The 19,878-nt window shown below is 41.2% G+C and overlaps 1 protein-coding gene across 13 annotated transcripts in view; it reads right to left on the bottom strand.

The window, feature by feature from the left end:
- Positions 1-3: 3 nt before the first annotated feature.
- The window catches only part of syne1a (spectrin repeat containing, nuclear envelope 1a), a 143,321-nt gene continuing 123,446 nt past the window's right edge, over positions 4-19,878 (bottom strand). For 7 of the 13 annotated variants that reach the window (XM_077551888.1, XM_077551891.1, XM_077551883.1 and 4 more), the window contains 22 exons: positions 19,488-19,739; positions 17,757-17,882; positions 17,107-17,262; positions 16,090-16,248; positions 15,828-15,994; positions 11,721-11,883; positions 10,914-11,101; positions 10,673-10,823; positions 9,153-9,335; positions 8,924-9,061; positions 8,653-8,844; positions 7,375-7,678; positions 7,021-7,089; positions 6,511-6,659; positions 6,299-6,425; positions 5,234-5,445; positions 4,942-5,148; positions 4,730-4,858; positions 4,421-4,654; positions 4,227-4,343; positions 3,111-3,169; positions 4-1,367 (listed from right to left, as the gene is read on the bottom strand). In XM_077551888.1, the coding sequence (XP_077408014.1) occupies positions 1,088-1,367; positions 3,111-3,169; positions 4,227-4,343; positions 4,421-4,654; positions 4,730-4,858; positions 4,942-5,148; positions 5,234-5,445; positions 6,299-6,425; positions 6,511-6,659; positions 7,021-7,089; positions 7,375-7,678; positions 8,653-8,844; positions 8,924-9,061; positions 9,153-9,335; positions 10,673-10,823; positions 10,914-11,101; positions 11,721-11,883; positions 15,828-15,994; positions 16,090-16,248; positions 17,107-17,262; positions 17,757-17,882; positions 19,488-19,739 (3,762 nt within the window). In that variant the 3' untranslated portion in view covers positions 4-1,087. Of the gene's footprint in view, positions 1,368-3,110; positions 3,170-4,226; positions 4,344-4,420; positions 4,655-4,729; positions 4,859-4,941; positions 5,149-5,233; positions 5,446-6,298; positions 6,426-6,510; positions 6,660-7,020; positions 7,090-7,374; positions 7,679-8,652; positions 8,845-8,923; positions 9,062-9,152; positions 9,336-10,672; positions 10,824-10,913; positions 11,102-11,720; positions 11,884-15,827; positions 15,995-16,089; positions 16,249-17,106; positions 17,263-17,407; positions 17,582-17,756; positions 17,883-19,487; positions 19,740-19,878 lie in introns of those variants that run through there. The other 6 variants (XM_077551886.1, XM_077551894.1, XM_077551895.1 and 3 more) reach the window with 4 other exon arrangements.

Raw genomic sequence — 19,878 nt, 5'->3', positions numbered from 1 at the left:
CCATTTATTATTTCATAGTTTTATTTGCAAAGAGTACTCAGTATTAGCAAACTGTACAAACTTAAATATCTTTTTTTTTTTCATTTTCTTTTTTTAAAACTTCACCGCGTTTTCATCCCAATAACTCAGGAAAAATAATTATGACAATAATTAAAGCACATTGTTATCAGCTTCACAAACATTGGTTGTTTGGCTTTGGGGACTTTCAAGTGCATGCACAAACAAAAGATTAAGAAACAAAAACAAACGTAAGCATTTCGACAAATTATAAAATAAAATATGAATACAAGCCTTGGCATTTGGCGGGGACAAGTCAGCCGTTTTGGCCCAAAAGCTTTTCAGTTCGTCAGTGCAGTACCTTTCAAACAGCCCCTGCTAGGACGCTTCTTTAACAATTGACAACAAAAAAAGTTAATAAGAACGTCAGCGAAATGTAGTTACAATATATCAATTGTAAGTTTAGAGCTGAAGAAGAAAATTACTTTACTAGCCAAGTAGAAGACGTAGCATAGCACGTCTTGAGCTAGCTAGCTAGCTAGCTAGCTAGCTCCGTGACATCCGGGTTTTTATTCCAAGAAGCGAATCAACTTCCGGGTCTTACACCAAAGTATCATGTGTATTTTTTTTTTTTTTTAAACGTACGTGTGGTTTCACCCCGTAACGTCAATAAACGTAAATAATGTGATAAGCATCACTTTTTTTTCTTTTTATATTTCAAAATGGCTGTTAATTTGCCATTAAAGGTCTAATTATATTTCTACACACTCGATTAATAATCCTCATAGCTGATTGAACATAATAAATAATAGCAGCACTGGGAATAGTAGACAACTTTGGCTCCCATTGAGTGTATATAAATAGTGCTTTGTTCCTCATTGGGGAAAAAAAATGATAACCTTCATAATTATATATTCACATTTAACAAAATAAAACTCATAGTACTGTACGTCTTAAAGGGCCGGTGACATATTTGTCTCACGTCCTGGTCATAATATAATGTTGGTGTAGGGCACAGGGTGAAAAGGGCACATTCACAGGAGTCCTTGGCAAAGCAATCAGAGGAGAAAAAAAGAAAAGAAAAAGGCAGCTATATGGGCGGAGGTCCATTGGTGTAGCGAAGCATGGGGTGGAAGGAGCGGGCAAAGTTGTTGGCGTGGTGGCAGCTGTAGTCCTCCTGGCTCATGGGCACCATGCAGGCCAGGGCGATGAGGAGCAGGAGGAGCAGATGCACGGGCAACGCTGCTCGCAGGACCCTCTGCATGAAGGACGGCTGCTTGGGCGAGGGGGAGGACGGCGACGAGACGCCGTCAGAAAGGTCAGAACGGGAGGAAACGCAGCCAGCGGCGCCGGTGGGTGACCTCCTGCGGCTGGTAGGGAGGATACACAGAAAAAGGAGTCAAGCACTCGAGTGTTTGCAAAGCGTTACTGTGGGCCGTAAACTTGCTTCATTGGAGGGATTTCTGCACCAAAATAACATTTTTCTCTTATCTCTTAAATACTTTGGACAGTTCATTTTAGTTAGGCTAATGACCACCCCATTAGGTACACCTGAGAAAAAACACAATTAAGAGCTACCATTCTGCTCATTTCATTTAACATATAGTTTGCTGCATTGCATCATGCTGGTGACCTTATACCGCTACACAAGAGGTAAAAGCCTTTAACAATACTTAGGCATCAGCAATTATCCTTAAATAGCCTAATGCTAATAATAATTGTGATTGTTATTATTAACACAACAAAAGACACACACACACGTACACGTGACCACAAAGAAATAAAGCACAAGCGTCACACATGGAAGAAGAGCCAGTGGGAGGAAGTTGTGTTTGAAAGTTCAATGTCATGCGTTCTTATTGTACAGATACAAGCAGCGGTAATGCTGTGTCTGTCCGGATACGTCCTCTTGTTAGTGCCCATGAATCAGGAGGAGGGACGGCGTGTTCTTACCGCTACCTTCGGCTCATCCACACATGCAGGCACACGCTGTGACACACGCCCGCGATAGCGCAACATCGTGTCTGCTCAATGTCTGCACTGAGCATGTATCTTCAAATTGTTTTGCAAACAGTTGTCGGTCTGATTTAAGGAGACAATTGACTTGTTCAAAGTTTGTGTACAAATAGTTCAAACTAACTGCTTGGATCGTCTTCCCCAAATTCTTTTTCAAAGGTCTAAGAGCCGCTGGAATACGTCTAACAATGAGTTTATTACGTAGTTTAGCAGGCAGAAATGAATCTACATGCACTTACCTTTATGGCTGACCAGCTCCTTTTGCACCAAAGCATTACAATTATCCGTTTGTAACAGGCTTACTCAAATGTAGCTAACCTAATTCTAAGTTTCAATTGTTATTGTCTATAAAACATTGAGACTATAAATCTTGAGCCGACGTAATGCTGCACAACTCCTGAAGGGTGAGGGGAAGAGTTGAAGTTTTTCTCGGGCTATTTACAACATTTTAAATTGGTTCGTAATGTGTAAAAAATAACAGATTAAAATGGGGTTAAGTCCAATAATATTGAGATGTGAAAAAATATTAAATTGATACTTGTGCTCACTTAACACGTTTTAAATTGTAAAATGATCAAAAATATTTCTCCTTTGATGCTAACTTTAGATACAAAAAAATGCATGAGGATTGAGGTTAAGATTTAGGAACATTTGAATGAAATCAAAATGGGGGGGGGTAAGGAAGAAGGAAAGGAGATGGGAGTTAAAAGGGGAAACTAGACAGCTTATTGCAGCACATCCTCCTAAGAATGAGAGGAAACATTAAGGGAAACAAAACAAGTGAAAAATAGATGTTGCCATCCAGTTCGGGGGAGTGGGTGGGGGAGGGGGGGGGGGCATTGAGGACAAGCAGCAAAAGTGAAGCAGGGAAAGAAAACATTCAAAGGCGATAAGGGAAGAGAGCCTGACAGGAGGCTACTCCCCAATCGCTTACGAGCTGGTCACATGACCTCTAGAAATAGCGAGACACCGTTGCAGCGCCATTTTCCCAAAATGATCAAAACATGCGAAATGTAGTCCATTTTTTGTCTGATTTGCATTTTGGCTTCCATTACGGTCTCGCCATTGTAGAGCTCAAGGAGGGGTGCTCAAGGTACCTGTGGCGCGGGCCGCTCTCGGGGGGTCCGGGTTGGGCCTGACTACTTTTGCCTCGGGGCTGAAGGGCGTAATGAGCAGGGAGGGAGGCGTCAAAAAAGAAAGAAAAAGAAATGTTTCAGTCAAGAGGCAAATGAGGACATAAAAGAACTTAAAAGTAAAGCCAAAAATTATTTCTGCAGAGAAACTAAACTATCATCAACAAAGCAGCAATGTGATAATCAATGATGTGATTGATTGGTTGGCAAGAAATCTGGCTTCTCAATTTCTGTTACAGAAATTGTTGAACATGGTAACAAGTCATACTTTCAAAAAGAAAAGCCAGTTTTTCTTGTGCATTCGTTTGCTTGATCAACATGCTGAAAGCAGAATCTCAAAAAAACAAAACAGGCAGGGAGCTCGAAAACAAAGTATTTACAGGTTTTCATTTAGGACAAAACAATAGAAAATAAAAATGTTGTGTTGCATGGATGAGAAGTATGTATTAGGGCCACACTCAAAAGACAAAAATACAATTCTAAAAATAAACATTTGTACAATAAATTAGTTATTTTTAAATTAAGTAGGAGCCAATAATTTGTATTCATTGTAAGATATTTATGTCATAATTTAAAGAAAAAAAGTAAGATATTTATGTCATAATTTAAAGAAAAAAATGAGCCCAAAAATTTAAACGTACTACTGTACAAAATAAACAATAACATAATATGTAATACAAAATAAAGCTTTCTACAAGAAAAAAAAGTAACGTAATTTCATGATATTTTTACCACAAAAGCGGGCACATATACTGTAATTTTATGTGATATTGCAGGAATGCATTCATAATATCATTTTCACGGATATCCACTTAAGTTGCACGAGAATAAAGCTGTTATTTTGTGAGTTGAACTGCACTGTCCTGAGAAAAGAAGTGTAATTAAAAACTTAATGAGAATAAAGTCGAGTTTTACATCATTTAAAAAAGAGAAAACAAAATAGCAATTTTTTCTTGCATTCACACATTAGGCATGTTTTCTTGTCATTTGACCTTTTTTTTTTTTTCTCTTTTCAGCATGGCCCTCATACTCCCTTTGTTATGTTGCTTTGCAAGTGTCCCAATATTAAAAGATCCTCACCAATGGTCGCACATTTTGAATGTTCGACTCTGACGCAGCAGAAACAGCAGAAAGAACTGGAGCAGCCGCGCCAACAGCGGCGATGCCCGATTCGCCGGCAGATAGCGGTGAGAATTCCTGAAAATAATCAAGCACAAAAGTTGTAAAACAGTGCAATGTTTCCATTTGAATGACAATGGCGGCGTTGTCTCCACCTGTTGCGTGCTCTCCAGTCGCTTCTGCAGCCCTTCCAGGTCGGCGTCGACCTGGCGCAGCAACAGACGCAACCTGTTCCAGATCACGTGCACCTTCTCCTGCGCCTCCAGACACTCTCCCGAGGAGTGGCGGAGCGGCACCGCGGCCGCCGCCGTGCTGACCAGCAGCTGAGCCGACAGCTCTTGGAGGGTCGAAACCTTTTGCTGCGAGTCCAGCAGCTCGCGCTTGATTTGCTGCGTGAGGATTTGGGAAAAAAGTGGCGTCAAAAAGTGTCCGCACTAAAATGGCAGAATGTGTTGTGAAAGTACCGTGAGTGTCCTGTGATGAGCTCGTAGCGCTTGCGAGTCCAGATTTGGAGGGATGGGCACCACCTCGTTCCTCCTGCGGTCGATGTTCTCCAACCACAGCAGCAGACCGTGACTCATCTCATGGAACTCCTGCGGGGGAACATTTTCTTTATCTATTTTTCTAGAGCAGTTGTCAGTGTTCCCTGCACTGTTTGGTTGCGTTGGTCCCGCACCTGGCACTGCATGAGCGCTCTCTGCAGCTCCTCCCTCCACTCCTCAAGTGAGGTGCCGAGGCGATCCCAGTGCGCGTTCATCTCCTTCAGAGCGTCCCGCAGCTCCCACGCCTCCTCGGAGTCGGGTTCCGACTGAAGGAAGCTGGCGCTGCTCAAATTGGCGGACAGGACCTCTGATTTATGGGTGTCCATCCCCTTCTGAAGCTCCTGAGCGACACACACACACACACAAAAAAAAAAACAGATTCAGAAAGATTTTCCTGATAGAGGTTTGTCATTTTTGACCACTAACCCTGAGCTTCTTGATCCTCTGCTGGATGGCGTGGATGTCCGTGCTGAGCTCCAGGCCTCGCAGCTGGCCCAGTTCGGCCTCGCAGCGGCCCAGCCACGCCCGCATGGTCTGCAGGTCCGAGATGAGCTGCTGCCACTGTTGCAGGTTCTGCTTGAGCTTGTGGTTGTCACTCAGAGACTGAGCCTGCAGCAGCTCCCAGCGCTCGATCACGCCTGCACGGAAGATACGTTTTTACACAGTTCTGGACTTGTGACAGTCCATTCTGTGACCAAGCTCATAACTTAATTTTGTTGTCTAATAAACCCCACGTCATCGTGGGTTTTGGGTTTGCGCTCCCGCAATTTTTTGTTTTGGATTTGTGTCCAGTTAACTTTAATTTGTGGTTAATGGTGGGTGTAATTCCACTATCACCCACAAGATGGCAGCACCCCGTTGTGTTTACTGTGTACATTTGAGTGAAAACAGGAAGTATTTCAAGCTCAGCCTTGTTTTTGCTGAAAAAAGAAGAGATTATTGAATGTCTCAATATTCTCCCATCCTGCTTTTTATGCCTACAGAATTTTAAATGCACCTCTTTATGCATCATTATTGCTCTATAATGTGAGATGGTAAGTTTGGAAACGACTTTTGTTTACTGTAAGCACAGAGGCACTGCGATTTTTTTACCCCCTTCAGACCTTCATTTTTTCTGCTGGGCAATGTTCTTTTCTTTTAACTAGTTTTGACTCTTTTCGCACAGAAGAACAACATGGATATTTTTTGGGGGGGGATTATATTAATGTTTTTATTTGTTATAGTGGACTCCAAGATAGCATTGCTGTAACGTGTTGTAAACTTACCAAACTTATATGTAACATTTTTAACGTGAACATCATGCAAATTAACTTGTGATTGGTTAGCTAAGGCCCAATCATGAACCAGAAGTGTTGACATTGTCCAAATTGTGTGTTTTTATTGGTTTAGACACACAAATATGTCATGTCCTCTGCAACCATGTATGGGTCCGAAGGGGTTAAAAAAAATATTTTATGTTGGGGCTGGCTTTGTGAATATGTGCATACAAACCTGCATTCTGACTGTCAGTGCTAGTCGGGTTGTTGAGTCCGGGCATTTCATCCTCGTCCTCCGTGAGCTCTTCCTCGGCTCTCTTAACCACATCTATGCTGCCACGACACTCACCCATCAGACGCATCTGCATCAACAATAAAGGATTTAAGCACAATTTTTTTTTCCACATTTGCCATTGAAATACATTTTAATCCACAGCAGCGACTCACGTAGCCCATGTATGTGGAGTCAGCGTCGGGGCTGGAGCGGCTGGCTGCGTCCTCTCTGGCTGCGTCCTCTCTGGCCTGAAGCTGGTACCGTGATGCGTCCAGAGCTTGGTCCAGTTGTCTGAGGCTGGCCTCCAGTTGTCCCGGATCGCCTGCACAAAAACCCACGAGGGTGAAAACATGGAAACATCCCGAACTGAGCAGCATATATTCATCAAGCGTCTTGTACACAAACGGGATGCATGCATTAGTCTGAAATGTAGAGATTTTCCAGTAAAGAAAAAAAGAAAAAGAAATGTGAGGCAGGTTAAACATGGTTGTGTGGACCTTCAACATGCAAAGGATTATTCTTAGCATGCTGATGGATATTATTGTGGACGGATGGGACGTGCAGCTGCCCGTGCTGCCCCCTGAAGGGCTCTTGTTAGAAAAGCACGATTTAGTACGGAGTTGCTGGCGTGCGCGCGCCTGACTCATGCTGCGACAATTCCTAATCAGTTCTGCCGTTCCTACCGGAGGAGGATTTCAATGTGTTCTCAGTCAGTTTTATATAGGCCTCGGGACTCTCGGGAATAACTACGTCTGAAGAGGAAAAACAAAACATTAGGTTTTTATTAAGTGGGTACAAATATGCTTCTGGAGAAAGTCTTGTCAGAGGTGTTGTAGTCACAAAATGGGGGACTCAATCCATATTGTCTTCCATATTCACATTGTGTAGGTGTGGGCACGTGTCTCGATTCATACCACTAGAAAATTGCCACTGCTGCATATTGTAGTGGAAAAATATTGCCTTTGCTGGACAACAGCGACCCCTGTTGCCAGACAGTGTAATAACAGAACACAATTAGAAAAAAAAAAACAATTAACCTGTCAGCACTGCAGTCGCCGTCCTCAGATACTCCTCTTCCTCCTGCCCTCGGCTCCTTCCCCTCTGGTTGCGACCCCCCGGGCTCTCCAGACCCCGACTCAGGTCGTAGTCATGGTCCCACTCCAGCGGGATGGAGTCCACGCTGGCCGGAGTGCCTCGGCCAGAGCGTTCCGCCCGAATGAGGGTGGCCGCCCCAGAGGCCGTGCGACTGGAGGTGCGAGGTGGCGTCGAGTCGCACCATTGCAGCTCGGACAGGTCAGCGGCGTCCTCCGTGTCGGAACCATACAGCTCGTCGTCCGCCAGCTGGGAGATGATGGAAAAATGTTACCAAGAGCTTTACTGTACCAAAGTACAAATAGTTAAAAGAGAAGTCAACCCTAAAGAAAACAATCTTGACAATAATATATTCTATGCAGCCCCCCACCCCCACCCCAAGTCTAAATACGATAATCTGGTTAAAGGGATAATTGAATCAGTAAACCATTTTTCAGCAGTAAAAAGATCCAGAATTAATTTGATAACTTCCCTATTTCTCATGTACAATTAATACCTTTAATACCTTTAATTTTTACACTTGCTGTCGATTGAAGATGACATCACCTGTGCTGAGGTCATCAAACTGAGCCATGAACGGTCGTTCTTCTTCCTCAGCACAGGTGATGTCATCTTCAGTCGCCAGCAAGTGGAGAAATTATTTTTTTAAAGATATTAATTAATTATGGACAAATTCTTAACTTTTTACTGCTGATAATAAATAAAATAATAAAAGGTATCCCTTTAATATTGCGATATATTACGTTAAATTATGTTATATTACATTAAGCAGCAAAATCTAGCAGTTTGTATCAATCTCAGAAGTCGGCCATTTTGCCACTTGCTGTCCGGTGAAAATGACATCAGAGTTGCTCAGGTCTCGGGTACAACCAATCACAGCTCAGCTTCAGAATACAGGTGAGCTGTGATTGGCCCTTGCGACTGTGATGTCATCTTCAGTCGAAAGCAAGTGGCAAAAAAACACAAAAAAGAAACGGCTGGATTTTGCTTCATAACTCATATTCCACAAATGTAATATTAAGCAGTATGTCATGTTTAGATTAGTGAGGTCACATGTAACATTATTGTCAAGAAATGTTTGAGGCTTCCCCTTTAAGTACACTCGAGATTGTGATTAATTATAGTAACAAACTATAATTATAACTGAAGTATTTTTGTGTGGGATATTATATTTGTCTGTCCTGTTAAAAAAATACGCCACCATACGTGTTCCGTGTACTCACAGGTAAACGCGTAAGCTTCTTGTAGTATCTGTTGACGCGTCCAAAAACCTCCTGGTAGTACCTCTGCAGCTCCTCCAGCTCCTCTTCGATCACAGCGGCATCCAGCGGTTCGCTCTTCTCAATCAGAGCGTCGCCCTGCCTGAACACCAGCTCGATCTTGCCCATGTTCAAGTGGATCTCCTGCTGGAATGCCTGAAGCCGACGCAAGCGCGCGTGACCGTCAACGCTCGGGGAGAAAGCCGGGAATGATTTGTGTTGAGCGCGTGGCTACCTTGAGCTGTTTAATCTTGGCCTGTACGTCGCACTCGGAAAAGTGCTCAATGTTGGTGAGCTGGAGGTCCATCTCGGTCAGCCACACCAGGATGCTGTCCCGAGCGGTTTCAAACTCCTCCCGCTGGCTGATGAAATGCTGCGGGAAAACAGCGCACCAGCAGACTTGGTAAACCTCAGTGAAATAGCTGAAAAAATACAGTTGTGAAAAAATGGTGTGCATTCGTTACCTTGAGACGCCGTAAAATGGCGGCCACCCTCTTCTGCAGGTTGTCCCACCTCCTGTTCCCATCGTGCACCATCTCCCTGAGACGGCACGACGCGTCAGTGCGGTTCTCGCGGGCCAGGCGGCGGTACTGCTTGTTGATCAGCTCCAGCTGCGTCAAGCACTCCTGCACTTGTCGTTGGAAAGCCTGCAGACAAAAAATAGGGGTCTATTAAGTCTTCATTTAAATTCTCCACGTGTGTGTGTAAAAAAATGACAGACACAAACATGACAGATGGCATGTCAGTCGGTTAGCACAGTGTGCGCACGTGCGCTACGAGTGACTGCCGCAGCTGAGCCGACCAGCTCGGATGAGTTTGCGTAACATGACACTTCAATGTTTCCTCTATCTTGGAGAGGCTTCACTTTTTTTTTTTTTAATCGTGCACAGAAAGTCTGACTTGAAACACTAACCTAAATACCAAGCCTACCTACCTACTTACTAAACCCGAATATGTCGCTACCTGCATACTAACCCTACCTAACCTTTATGAAAGACAGATACTTACAGTTTTCAGCATATATGAGTACGCCCCCTTCGAAAATGTAATTTTTTTTATTCAATATTTTAATGAGCATGAGAAAAATTACAAAATTATGACAAAATCTTTACTGTAGAATATGCGCTTAACTCGCAACATGAAAATAAGGTTGAAATCATCAGTTAAATCAAATAAACTAATGCAAAAGAATGAATAGATCACACAACAAAAGGGTTACTTTTATAGAAAGCAACTAGGGATGTAAAAATACCGGCAATATCGTGATAATGCGATATTAAACCTGCGACAATATCGTCGTCGGGCACGTCTGTTAAAAAGGTCCGTTTGATTTCCATTTGTGCAGTTCTAGCACCCTCTGGTGGTTAGTTTTTTGTAGTGCAGTTTATTTTTCATAAGGCATGTTTTGGCCCTTCTATGTTTAAAATCCACGCTAATCGTCAGATGAAGTGATATGTGATATGCTTGTGAACCGAGTCAATATGTGGAGGAACTCAATGCGTGCTTGCATTAGCAAGTAAGTGCCTCAATGTTAAGTGTTATTTGAGATTGTAGGTTGTTTCGGTGTACAAAAGCACAATATTATGCTTTTTTTTTGTATGAGCTCTTTTTTTTCTTTTTTTTTTTTTTTTTTTTTTACAATATTGTCAACCTCAACACAATATCGTGATAATTATCGTTTTATGATGTTTGGATATCATTACATCCCTAATAGCAACATGTCTGCTCGGCATGGAATGAACAACTTGTCAAGTCTTTTTCTCGGGGTCTACTTATTTGTACAAAATGTTCTCTAATAAATTAGTTAAGAAAACTACTTTTTTTTTTGTGTGTGTACTAATTAACAAATATTGCTTGCAATCAATAAGCTATTATTTTGAAGTCTAGCATCCCATAGAAAATACTGTAACTCATCCCAGAGTAGCCTTACCTACTCAAAAACACACTATTTGTTCATTTAACTCGACCGTGCAAATAAACCTACCTCAAACTTTTTAAGCTCCTCCTTGGCAACAGTGTAGAGGACTCCAGAGGAGTTGGGCATAGCTGCTGTCGTCTCCGAAGTCTTCAACCACTCCTCAAAGCGGGAATAATCATCCAAAAACTTCTGCCACAACCTCCAAGTCTCCTCGATCCTACGCAGAAGAGGCGCATGATTGTATTGTATCAACAACATCGCCGTTGTACATTTTTATTTCTTGTGTTAGCTCATTCAAGACACCAACTTGAGCCTCCTCTCCATGGACATGGCGCAGATGTTCCTCCAGCGCCGGTCCAGACCCCTGGTGGCCTGCTGGATGGAATCGCACTCGGTCTCGGTGGAGCAGGCGTCGCAGTCGTGGAGCAGCACCTCGCACAGGTTCAACACGGATGCCACGCCCGTGCTGTGCCTCTCAATGTCCTTTTGCAAATCCTGGGGGGAAAAAAAACACAGCTGTTAGGCTCATGTTTGCATACAGCTAAAAAGTCTTTAATGAAAAACACGTTTTGGTTTGTGTATCAAGCTATGATTTCCTCATGTGCTTCATTCAGAACAGCAGAGTGGAACTAATATCAGTAATATCTGGAACACCAATAATTTTCTACTGTAATACAAGGCTTTTAACTCTTTGACTGCCAGACGTTTTCAGAAAAGGGATGCCGTGGGTGCCAGCCGATTTTAAGCATTTTGACTGATCTTTCAAGGTCCATAGAAAATTATGTGTTTGGACTATGGAAACACACATACTACCAAATAAAAGTTTGGACTCTCATCTTTTATCAGAAAAAAAAGTTTGTTTCTACCTTATTCCGTTTTTTAGTAATCAACAATAGAAAATAGTTAGTTTCACCTCTGTTTTGAAACAAACGTCTTTTAACGTCTTTGGCACTCCTCCATAGGATTTTACTAAACGTTATTTAACGTTTTTGGCAGTCAAAGAGTTAAAAAAAAATTTTTTTTACAAAATCTGTAGACCGAGTAGTGAACCTTGTGGAACACCACTGTAGAACCACCGATGTACAGGGCGTCATTTTCTAGCGTTTTGTTTCACCTGCTGCTGGTTGAGCTTCCTGTGGACCTCCTGCTCGTCACAGGTGTCGTACACAATGGGCCTGGAGAGCTGAGACTCGATGTGAGCCAGCCACGAGCGCAGGCTGCTCATGTTTTTCTCCAACTGCTGCACGGCCACCAGGGTCTCCCGCAACTTCTTCACCCTAGACGAAAGGAAATGACGCAAGAGGGGATGAGTCATAGAACATCTGGAGATACCGTCATGCAAAATGCTACAAATAACGCTCACACGCCTCTTAAAATCACATTTCTAATACCGTAGACAATTATGTCAATATTTTCTATAGTTTGACGGCAATTTTTTGAGTGTTGAAATTAGGGGTGTCAGGTGATAATTTGTAATCATAATTAATTGCATGAAATGAATAGTTAACTCACAATTAATTGCAAATTTTATATCTGTTCCAATAAAATATTGTTTTCATACTCTTGTGAGCAGAAAAGTGGAAAAAAATATTAAACTAATAGGAGTAATTTCATAACAATTCATATAATTGAGTTCAAATGAAAAATATGTACTTTACTGTAAAAAACGAGTGTGATATTGATTTGTGTTTTGGTCATTTTTCTGCCACTGGATGGCATAATTGCATTTGGAAGACATTGGTGACAGCTCAGTGCATTTTTCTTTTCATATTAAGAGCTATCACGGAGTAACTTGTGAAATTCTGCACACTTTTAAATTGTAAAATACAACTTGACACCAGTCTCCACAAATTATATACATTAACTCTTTGACTGCCAAAAACGTTAAATAACGTTTAGTAAAATCCTATGGAGGAGTGCCAAAGACGTTAAAAGACGTTTGTTTCAAAACAGAGGTGAAACTAACCATTTTTGTTGTTGATTACTGAAGAACGGAATAAGGTAGAAACAAACTTTTTTTTCTGATGAAAGATGAGAGTCCAATCTTTCATTTGGTAGTATGTGTGTTTCCATAGTCCAAACACATAATTTTCTGTGGACCTTGAAAGATCAGTCAAAATGCTTAAAATCGGCTGGCACCCACGGCATCCCTTTTCTGAAAACGTCTGGCAGTCAAAAGAGTTAATATTAAATTTATTGCTGCTAAATTTTGACGTGGACATGTCTTCTGCATTGCGACTGGAATTACCCCAGTACAGGCTTTTTCCAAATAAGGGGCGGTCATTAATCGCACGTTGAAAAAATGAGCGGCATAAAAAAATTAACTCAAAATTCACGCACTAATTTTGACACCCCTAGTTGAAACTGTGTTAGCTCATTCAAGATGGATGTTCATTGTACTGCACAAAATGCTCGGCAATGCAACCCACAATGTGCAAAATCCCACAAATCAATGTGACCTCTCGCCAAAAAAAAACACTTGATATAAATAAAGGTGAAGGTGACATTATTAAATATGTCATCCAGGCCTTCGCTTGCCACTTAGCACTTGTGTTCTCAACCTTCATTCAAACAGTACTGACCCGTGTAGTATTTTCTGGCTCACAATATAGTGTAGTCAGGTGACAAATAATACAAATTCCTGTCATTCCTTGTCATCGCCACGTTCACTTTGACCTCGTAACACACAAACAACCCTCCGATGGACTGTAATATAATCGTTCCAATTATTCCACAAAGGCAATATTGCACTGAATAAAAGCTTAGCTGCAGCCATATTAAATTAAAAAAAAAAAAAAAAAAAAAAGAGTCCCACTAAAGTCCACTCCAAATGCACACAGCAACAACTTTGCAGATAAGTTCATGGAGGTTGCCCTGCCTGGTGACATCGCAGTCGCAGTGTGGCAGATCCTCGCCGGGGCCGTCTGCCATCTTCTCCGTCCCTAAGTCCAAAACCATGGGGGGGGGGGGGGGTGCAAGATTCCCAAGAGTTCAGCAAGGAAGCGGTACTCCTCGTCTTGAGTGCAAACCGCCTTCTCTTTCGTCTCCGTGTGTGGGGACTTTCGCCCACAAGGGTTTATGCTGTAAGGGGGTGGGGTTGGGTAGGGTTGGGCTGGGGGCAGCTGGTGTTGTGTTGTGAGGTGGCACAAGTGTGACTTATCAACTGTTGTGCTCCAAGGTTTAAAAAAAAAAGAAAAAAAAAAAGAAGTGTGTGTTGAAGGTTGGGGGGCGGTTAGAGTGACAAGTACTGCTGTTTCTAAATGTGGACATACAGTCAGAGGCATGTGCCAAGGAGGTGGACCGAAACATACGCGCCAAACACACACGGGGCGAAGGCTGCAGAAGCCATGCAAAATAAGGGCGCTGCAAAAAGTACAGAAAATTGGCATGCGCAAAACATTTGCAGTAGCAAATGGCACAGGAGAGAGATTGCAGTAATTGCTTCAAAGTTAATATCCCGGTGATGCGTCACTTGAATGAAGTAGACGACAGTGAGAGCGCAGCTGTCTGTGTGAGGTCAGAGTGCCCTCCCCCCTGCTTCCCTCCAACAGAGGACAACAGCCGGATGGCGCTGGTGGAAAAACCGGGGCGGGATTCCAGGGTTATGCTTATTAAACGGGTCTGAATCAAAGAATGTTATTTTTGCAATTATCATTTTATAATGATATATTGGTAAAGAATGGAACCATTCATGAAAACAGCAGAGGCCCCAGAATTGAGCCCTGTGGAACACCTTACGTTCCGTTGCACGTGAATTCCTATTGCACATATTCGTCCGACCACTGTCTTTTTTTCTTTTTTCTTTTTGCTCAACATACTATGAAGGCATTATATAATCAACAAAAATATAAACGCAACACTTTTGTTTTTGCTCTCATTTTGTTAGGGATGAACTCAAAAATCTAAAACTTCTTCCACATGCACAATATCACCTTTTCTCAAATATTAAATCTGTGATAGTGAGCACTTCTTTGCCGAGATAATCCGTCCCACCTCACAGGTGTGCCATATCAAGATGCTGATCCGGAGTGGCGCGGTAGCGCAGCCACAGGGAGTTAACGGAAAGCGTAGAAAAAGAATCAGCGAAGAAGACGGGCACTTAAAAAAAAAAAAAAACTTTATTGCAATCTACAAAGCAAACATGGCTTTGCATGTATCAAAACAACATGAAAAAGACAAACGCAGGAGAAGTGACAATGGCGGGTGATTCAACACCGCTTGTTGAACGTGGTAATAAAGAAGCAAAATATTTTGCTGCAAAAACATGAGCAAGCTAACGAGGCTGCGTAAAACGACTACGACGCGGCTATCCGCCATTGTTGTTTTGGCGCACACGTCATCAATCTGCGCCTATTACGTCATCGCTGGAGGAGTATCCTGCATAAGGTCTCCAGACGGATGCTTGCTTACGGAGGCGCGAATTGAAATCCTTCCACTCTGGAGCCCGGTTTCAAAAGTGATCGGGTTCAAGCTCCGAAACCGCGCCGTCATCTGGACGAATGGCTTAAACGGTAAAAAAATGGCTTTCGTGTTGCTGTGGCCTAAGGCACACCTGTGTACTAATCAGCATCTTGATATGGCACACCTGTGAGGTGGGACGGATTATCTCGGCAAAAGAGAAGTGCTCACTATTAGATTTAGACTGGTTTGTGAGTTCATCTCGTAAAAAATGAGAGCAAAAACAAAACTTTTGCATTTATATTTTTGTTGAATATAATAATAACCCCTGAGAAGGACTCATCGAACCCAGGTTATTAACTCTTTGACTGCCAAAAACGTTAAATAACGTTTAGTAAAATCCTATGGAGGAGTGCCAAAGACGTTAAAAGACGTTTTTTTTTCAAAACAGAGGTGAAACTAACCATTTTCTATTGTTGATTACTGAAAAACGGAATAAGGTAGAAACAAACTTTTTTCTCTGATGAAAGATGAGAGTCCAATCTTTCATTTGGTAGTATGTGTGTTTCCATAGTCCAAACACATAATTTTCTGTGGACCTTGAAAGATCAGTCAAAAATGCTTAAATCGGCTGGCACCCACGTCATCCCTTTTCTGAAAACGTCTGGCAGTCAAAGAGTTAAGAAAAACTGAATTAAATATCAGGTTGTTTAAAAAAATAAATAGATTTTATAATTACATTTTCTCAACTTTTATTTTGATAATGCTATTATATTTTTGATGATAATAATGGCTTTCAGACCCGACTATCGGTTTCACCCACCTGGCTGCAATAAGGTCGAGGAGGTGTGTCCAGCGCTCGTTGACTTTATTGAGTTTGTGTTGTATGTCGGCTGCTTTGCTGTCCTGGCTGGCCTGGGCCAAGCGCTCTCCCATGAGCTGCAGCTGCTGCTTGTTCTCCCGAGCCACGCTGATTTCTTCCTGGTAATCCTGGTGGAGAGTCAGCAGCAAGTTCACACATGAGGATGAGGAGGAGGAGGAGGGTGCGAGCGTTTATGCACACGGAGGCCGTGCGCCGGGATCACCTTGCGCAGCTTTTCGATCATCTCCTCGATGCTGATATCTCCATTTTGAGAGACTTTGCTCTCCATCTGCGTCAGCCACTCGCACAGCTCCTTGTTCTTCTCGTTGAACACGGCCCACTCGTTTAACTTCTCGCTTACCTGCTGCCTGCGCAGGGACAACTGAGAACGCAAACGCAGGAAGAGACAATGTCAAAAGTTCAATATTTAAAAAATTTGAAACACACTCAATTCAAATTTGAAAAACAAGTTGTTTTTTAAACTCAGTCTAAAAATAATAGTGTATGAGTATATATATGCATTTTTAATAGGGATAGGAGAGTACCGATACCAGGTATCGGTATCAGTATAATTTAAGGTTATCGGTTTTTATGGTACTTGTGGTCGTTTTACGATCAGGAACATGAAAATAAAAACAATAAAATAATAAAAATAATAAAATATAAATAATAAGACAAAACATTTAAATAACAGAATATAAAATTGCCATTAATTTCATGTAATCTAAAGGGGAAAAATGCTAAATTGGGATAGATTGGTCTTTAAAATTTGTCATTTTTAGGAGGTATCAGTATTTGGTATCGGTGACTAAAGAGTTGAGTATGCAAACTGGTATCGGTCTAAAAAATAAGTGGTATCGAATACCCTAATTTTTAACATCAAGAATCTAATTATGTAGAATAAATAACTATATTTAAAAAAAATACTTTTAAAGAATAATCATTTTTAACATATCTTTAAATGAATGTATAAGTATTATTTTTAAAAGCAATTTAATATACGCAATATGAAATAAAATTTTGAAAAACATTTTACTAAAAAATTATAATTCTATAATTGTAATATTTTTTTTAAAACAAGGGTTTATTTAGGCTTAAAAAATATATTATTTTTTAATATTAATCAATTCATATATATGTATAGATATAATTTTTATTAAAATAATAATCCATTTACAATTGACTTTAACGTTAATATTTTAATTTAGAACAAGAAAAATTCAACAGAGCATTGCTGTACCTGGTGGCACACTTCCTCCCACTGGCGCTGGAGAAGCTGGAGCCGCTCCTGGAGTAGCGTGATGTCATCGCTGCCGACCACGCCCACCAAGGCGTCCCTCAGGAGGAACAAGGAAGTGAGGTCATCGCTCCAGCCCTCCACGCTGTTCTCCAGCTCCTGTGTGCACATGACATGATGACGACGAGAAAAGCCCACTTTTCACCCGCGCCGCTCAAAGCCTTTCTGACATCAACATTCAGTTAAGAAGTGGCAAAATGGCGTCGCTAATATCCCAGCTACCGCCTAACAGAGGCAGCATCACCTTGCATCCTCTCCGCTTCCTCCGCCACTGTGATACAAAAAACACATAAATGTATGCATCCACACACCCCCACTTGCTCTCTGCGCATGCACTGCCTCTTCTCCTTGGCTCTTTTTCACCCTGCCCCCTCTTTCTCTCCTCTCTAAACTCCTCCCCCATCAGGCAGAGGACGTGTGATGCATGAAAAATAAAGACAGGTCATAGAATAATCCCTGCAACTGTTAACAACTGCAATGGGGCTGGGTCTGCTACAACGAGATGAGCTATAACCCCCTTGGTATTCACTCGGGGAAAAAAATATTTTTTTTGCCGCATGATTATTAATAATAATGATATGCTGCATCTTCACCTTGCATCTCATCTGCTCGGCATGCAGCTCGTCATGATGATCGGGCAGCGGCGGCGACAGCTTCCTTTTGAAGGCCCTCAGTTTCTCAAGCGAGGCGTCGATTCCTTTCTCGCATCGCTCCCAATTCTACGCACAGAATGCCACGTAAAAAGCAAAAGATGAGAGTGCAGAACAGTCACAGCGGGCAGGGAACACCGCGCTCCAATGGGCGCGGGCTATTCTTAGAGCGTGGATAGAAGGGTATCAAAGGGATGAAACAGGATCATATTTGGCAAGGAATGCCGCAATCAAGTACAAGTCAGTCAGCGGCCGCGACGTTATGTATGCACGCACAGTCCAATTATTTCAGGATTAGTATATTGAGCTCCTAAAGTTATTTTTATTTTTAAATTACAATTGTGTTTTCCATAATTTTGATCTGAATATTTTGGATTATTACTTTCTTGGTTATGTAGTTTTAAATGTCCCCACTGAATCATCAGTTTATTCCCACTTTTCAAATAATTATAAAAAATGGTCACATTCATAATTACAATCTGATAATAGCCCCAGTGCTTCTCAATTATTTTTTGCTACGCCCGCACCACGAAGAAGAAAATACTTTGCGCCCCCACAACTCTCTGCCATGACTATATATAGTATCATTTGTCTATAAAATACATTTAAAGTCCACCTCTGCGGAGGAGCAAATACTACTTGCGCATCGACAATAAGAGCACCACTGCCACCTACTGTGGTGGATGTGCAACTACACTTATTCCAGTACAGCAAAAATCGCAATTGGTCTATTTTATTATTATTGCTATATTATCATTTTTATTATTATTATCAGCTTTATTATTATTATTATACTTAGTCCAAAACTTTCCCTTATTTTAGTGTATTTTCACCCTAAATTATCACTTTGTTTGACTAGTTCTTCTAAAATTATACCTTCTTTTTCTATTACTTTTTCTTCAACATTGTTTTAAAATATTATCTTGTAATCTCCATTTTTTTGGTGCCAATTTGTGCAATTCTAGATTTGTAACTTTATTTGATTTTATTAACATTTTGATTTTATAATTTCACATGATTTTCAATTCTAAAATTCCAACTTTATTTTCTCCAACTTTTTCTTCAACATTGTTTTAAAATATTATCTTGTAATCTCTTTTTTTGCCAATTTATGCAATTCTAGATTTGTAACTTTATTTGATTTTATTAACATTTAGATTTTATAATTTCACATGATTTTCAATTCTAAAATTCCAACTTTATTTTCTCCAACTTTTTTTTCAACATTGTTTTAAAATATTATCTTGTAATCTCCTTTTTTTGCCAATTTATGCAATTCTAGATTTCTAATTTTATTAGATTTTATTAACATTTTTATTTTATAATTTCACATGATTTTCAATTCTAAAATTCCAACTTTATTTTCTCCAACTTCTTTTTCAACATTGTTTTAAAATATTATCTTGTAATCTCCATTTTTTGTGCCAATTTATGCTATTCTAGATTTGTAATTTTATTTGATTTTATTAACATTTTTATTTTATATTTTCACATGATTTTAAATTCTAAAATTCCAACTTTATTTTCTCCTCTATTGCAACTTTTTCCACACATTAATATAATATTATTGTCTATGTATTTCCAGCACTTTTCTAATTTGGTAGAAGAACAGAGCTTAGCTAAAAAGACAAATCAAAATCAAAACGTCAAATTGCTGTTCCACAACTTGCCGACCTTGAGAAGAGCACGCAGCTCCTTCCTCTGCTGGTCCAGGCGGTGGTGCGCGTGCCTCCACCTCTCTTGAATCTCCATCAGCTCCGTCTGCAGCGTGGACTCTGCTCCGGCGTCAGCCGACAGCAGTAAACTCCTGCCCGCCTCTACCGTCACGATGTAGCCTCCCTGCTGCGTCTGGAGTACGCGCTCGCGCAGCTGCAGGAGCCGGGACAGGGAGAGTGGACCGAGGGGGTAAAGGTTAACTAAGGGAGTCTACGTTTGGTTCGAGATTGGGGTGGAGGTTTGGCAGCGAGACGGTTAGACTTACACAAGACATTGGCTAGAAATGTAAAATGTGCTGATATGACTTTCATCCTATTGGCTGGCACACGTTTTTCTAAAAAGCTCCATA

This window comes from Vanacampus margaritifer, chromosome 19 (assembly GCF_051991255.1).
Source record: "Vanacampus margaritifer isolate UIUO_Vmar chromosome 19, RoL_Vmar_1.0, whole genome shotgun sequence".
In the NCBI taxonomy this organism is placed as follows: Eukaryota; Metazoa; Chordata; class Actinopteri; order Syngnathiformes; family Syngnathidae; genus Vanacampus; species Vanacampus margaritifer.
This window is presented reverse-complemented; position numbering and strand designations above follow the sequence as displayed.